This window comes from Aegilops tauschii, chromosome 2 (genome assembly GCF_002575655.3).
Source record: "Aegilops tauschii subsp. strangulata cultivar AL8/78 chromosome 2, Aet v6.0, whole genome shotgun sequence".
NCBI classification, from domain to species: Eukaryota; Viridiplantae; Streptophyta; class Magnoliopsida; order Poales; family Poaceae; genus Aegilops; species Aegilops tauschii.
The window spans coordinates 546,127,538-546,131,584 of NC_053036.3; the positions used below are offsets into that span (position 1 = coordinate 546,127,538).

A 4,047-nucleotide genomic window follows, 5' to 3' on the forward strand; every position below is an offset into this window, starting at 1 on the left:
CAGCAGCCAAATCGTGCTCCGTGGGCCTGGTGAACATGGCAACATCATCAGCATATATAGACAACCTTTGTGTTGGCGTGATCCCAGCAAAGGCAGTAAGAACTCCAATCTCCGTGGCCTTGTGCACCAGGGCAGATAAGGCCTCCATGGCTATGACAAATAGCAAGGGCGAAATCGGATCCCCCTATCTCAGGCCGCAAGCATGTATGATCTTTCTCCCTGGCAACCCGTTAACGACCACCTTGGTGCTGGCTGATTGTAATAGCACCGCCATCCAATCTAACCATCGTTGGCCAAAACCCTTCGCTTTCAGAACCTCAAAGAGGAAAGGCCAGGAAAGAGAATCGAAAGCTCTAGATATGTCCAGCTTGATGAAGACACCCGGTGTTCTTCTCGCATGAATTTTTCTCGCTACTTGGCGCACCAAAAGGAAGTTGTCGTGGAGTTGTCGTCCTTTGATGAAGGCAGATTGATTCATCTCGACAAGCTCATGCATTTGCAAACGGAGCCGGTTAGCAAGAACCTTGGTGAAGAGCTTTGGTATGCTGTGGATTAGGCTGATGGGTCTAAAGTCTCCTATTTCTCCGGCCTCTGCTCTCTTGGGGATGAGTATGATGTTTGCCTTGTTCAATTTAGCAAAACCCCGGGTGTCTCCAACGAAAAGCTTCATCATTACTGCCATAACGTCGTAATTAATTATCTGCCAAGCTTTTTGGAAGAAAGCACAAATGTAGCCATCCGGCCCTGGGGCCCGATCCGGAGGCATTTCCTTGATCACCTGCCAGACTTCCTCTTCTGTGATCATCTGTTCCAAGCATTGGAGGTCCTTGGCCTCAAAACCCAGGTATTGCAAGTCAAGAGTGTGCTCTCTGACCCTCGCTGTCCCCAGCAGCCTCTCAAAAGCATCCGAGAAAACCTCCACTTTCCTCTCTTGGTCAGTAACAATCTACGCGCCCATCTTGACATGTGCAATGAAATTCTTGGTTCTTCCATTGGCCACTGCTTGAAACAATCTGGTGTTGGCATCTCCCTCTCTTATCCACCGAAGTCTGGAACGTTGTCTATCAATGGTTCTCTCTAGGGCCGCCATGCCCCGACGGAGAAAGCTAGCGCAGAGGCGGCCGCGGCTTGCGCCGGGCTGGGCAGCCCCTTCTCCTCGTCGCCGCCGCGCTTGCCATCGCGGTCCAGCTGCGCGATCTCCACGTCACGCTGGGAACAGACGGACACGTACTCCCCGATGGCCATGCTGCACGCCCCGGCCAGGAGGCCCGCGAACCCGGACACGACCATGGCGCGCGCGTCGGGCTTGACGGCGCTGACGCCGAGCATGAGGGAGGCCGTGGAGACCAGCCCGTCGTTGGCGCCCAGCACCGCCGCGCGGAGCCAATTGGCGCGCCCAGCCAAGTCGAAGGACGACTCGAAGTGGTCGACGTCGCCGCACACAACAGCCGGGTTCTCGGCGTCAGCCACGGCGGCCAGCTTGGTGGTGTTCGCGGCCATGGCGACTGGGAGCTTGTGAGATGGATGGGTTCGCGGTGGTAGTAGCCGTATGCAGTGGCAGGCAGCAGCAGAGTGGCGAACACACGCTCCCATGGCGTGTTTTTATAGTGAATTTGAGGGTCGTGCCTTGTGTTCGTGTGTTGCTGTGGGATTTTCAGCTTTCATGCCGCTATGGCTAGTGCGTACATGCAGCCACGCATCCTTTCCCTTCGGTATTGCGCGCCCGTGGCCACCACGAGCACACACCTACATTAATCGATGCATCGTGCTTGCTGAGTGTACATCATATCGAAGGCGTTTACAGTGACTAGCGATAATTTGGTCGCTTGCTTGCTCCTAGATAAACATGGTTTTAAACTTCAGTTTCAGAAAAAAAAATTAGCTACACTCGAAATCACTGAATTACATTGAATCTTAGCGATATTCGGTTATCATTTCAGCAATGGTACTAAGTTTTTCATTTGAGTTTTATCGAGATCTAACCAGATAATTTGTGTGTACCACTTGCGGAAATATTTTGAGAACGAAATAATCCTTCAATGACCGTTAGTTAGTTCAATCAAACTTGCATGAATCTTAACGCTCAGATTGGATGGTTCTTAGTACGGACTAAAACAACTACTCCCTCCATTTAGATGTATAAACTACCTTACGAAAACCAAATAATTGCAAAACACTTAGGCGCGATGCATTAACTCTTACCTTGTATCTCAGTTCATCGGATCAATATTGCATCCTTCCCCTAGCGCTCCCTTCCCCTCCTCGCCGGCGGCCACTCCGGCCCCGGCGATCACCAATCCGCTGCCGGTGTCCACTCCGGAGCTGGCGTACACCTCCCCCTCTCGCCTGCGGCCACTCCGGCCCGGCGACCACTGCTCCGCGCTGTCTCCCACGACGGTGCCGCTCCCCATGGCGTCTAGGGTGTCCCTCTCGGCGTCCTCCTCCGGCTCCCTGCCTCCCTCCCCCCAGCACTGCCGCCTCCGAGGCCGGTGCTGCGCTCCCTGCTCATGGTGCCCGACGTGGTGGGCACGGCGCGCGGCCCAATCGTGCATGCCGGGGCTGCAAGTCCTCCTCTTCCGCGGGGGGGGGGGGGGGGGGGGGGGGAGGGGGAGGCGCCCGGGCAGACGCAGGCGGGCCGCCGACCGGCCGCTCCGCGGTTGCGCTCCCCGTCTAGGCCGGTGCGCCCGTCACCGCCGGCCAGGTGGACCAACATCCTGCCGTCCTCACGACCGCCGAGGGGCCGGATCCCTGCGAAGCTCGTGGGCTGCTGCTACAATTGCGGCAGCGAGAAGCACATCTCGGCCATGTGCACCAATCTGCCGGTGTATGTGCGCTTCGATGGGGAGGGGCACATCTCCAGGGACTGCACCCGCCCGCGCCCCCGCCCCCGAAGCTTGTCACTGGTCGACCCGCCACGGCCGCCGCCGGCCCTTTGCCAGAGTTGCGCCCCGCCGATGTCGGTTGGGCAGGGTGCTCTGCCCCGGGCTTCTCCGCCGCTTCCCCTCCACCCCCCGGGGCCGCAGCAGGTCCTGCCTCCTCCTCCCCCGGGGCCGCCGCCGGCGGGCGCAGTCAGGGTTGGCGTTCCGTGGAGTCAGGTCGTGAGCGCCGGGTCTGTGGCTAGCATGGCTGGGCCTGGGTTCTCGATCCCCTTTGCGCCAGTGGAGTCGCCGCGGGCGCCGCCCGCGGTGGTTGATGATCAAGTGGACGTGTGTTTCATGGAGTCGGGCCCTGATCTGCGGGCGCTCGAGGAGGAGCTTGCTTATGCTGTGGTGGTGACAGTCGTCGGGGAGCGCGGCGCGGCGGACTTGGCCACGGTCGCGGCGTCCTTGTGCATGAGCTGGAGTTGGAGCCGCTCGACATCTCCATAAGAGGGTACTTCCCGGAGGATTTCCTTGTGCTCTGTCGGTCGCCCGAGATAAGGAACAGGCTGATCAGGCGCGGAAGGGCCGGCAACAGGCAGTTTGATCTTGTCCTTGCGCCCTGGTCTCGCCACTCGCGCGCTACGGCGATCTCCATGTCGTTCTTGGTGCCGCTTGTGCTACGTGGAGTGCTGGCGAACGCTTGGACGAGGCGTATGGCGGAGGTGCTCCTGCTGGGGCTGGGAATCGTCGTCAAGGTTGGTGCAGCCACGGAAGCGCGAAGCGACATGGCTCGGTTCATGGCGTGGCTACATACGGACGACTCGGCTCGCATTCCCTGAAGGCAGATTCTTTCGATGGAGGAGCCGAACAGGCGGAGCCAGCGCTTGGTGCAGGCTGATGGTGGAGTGGATGCTCTATGGTACCGGATCGACATCCTGCAGGCAGCTGCGCCAGTGCATCTTGGGCAGCAGGTGGGGATGGCGCCGCCACCGCTGCCCCCGCCGCCTTCCCTGCCGTCTGATTCGGATGGGGACTCGCGTCTCGGGGTCGGGACGGTCCACCGTCGCCGCCGCGCTCGCCAACGCGCTCGGCGGCTTCCTCATCGGCGTCGGCTCCGTCCCTCGATGGCCAACGGTTAGTTCAAGCGCGGGTAGGTCAACGTGCGCTGGTAGGTGGCAGTGGGGCA

General features: G+C 59.5%; 1 protein-coding gene across 1 annotated transcript; it reads right to left on the reverse strand.

Annotated features, from left to right (window-relative positions):
* Nucleotides 1-1,077: 1,077 nt before the first annotated feature.
* On the reverse strand, nt 1,078-1,522 carry LOC109748485 (vacuolar iron transporter homolog 5-like). Its single transcript, XM_020307510.3, has one exon. It carries the CDS (start codon nt 1,498-1,500, stop codon nt 1,078-1,080), a length of 423 nt encoding a protein of 140 aa, XP_020163099.1. The 5' UTR covers nt 1,501-1,522.
* Between the last annotated feature and the right edge of the window lie 2,525 nt (nt 1,523-4,047).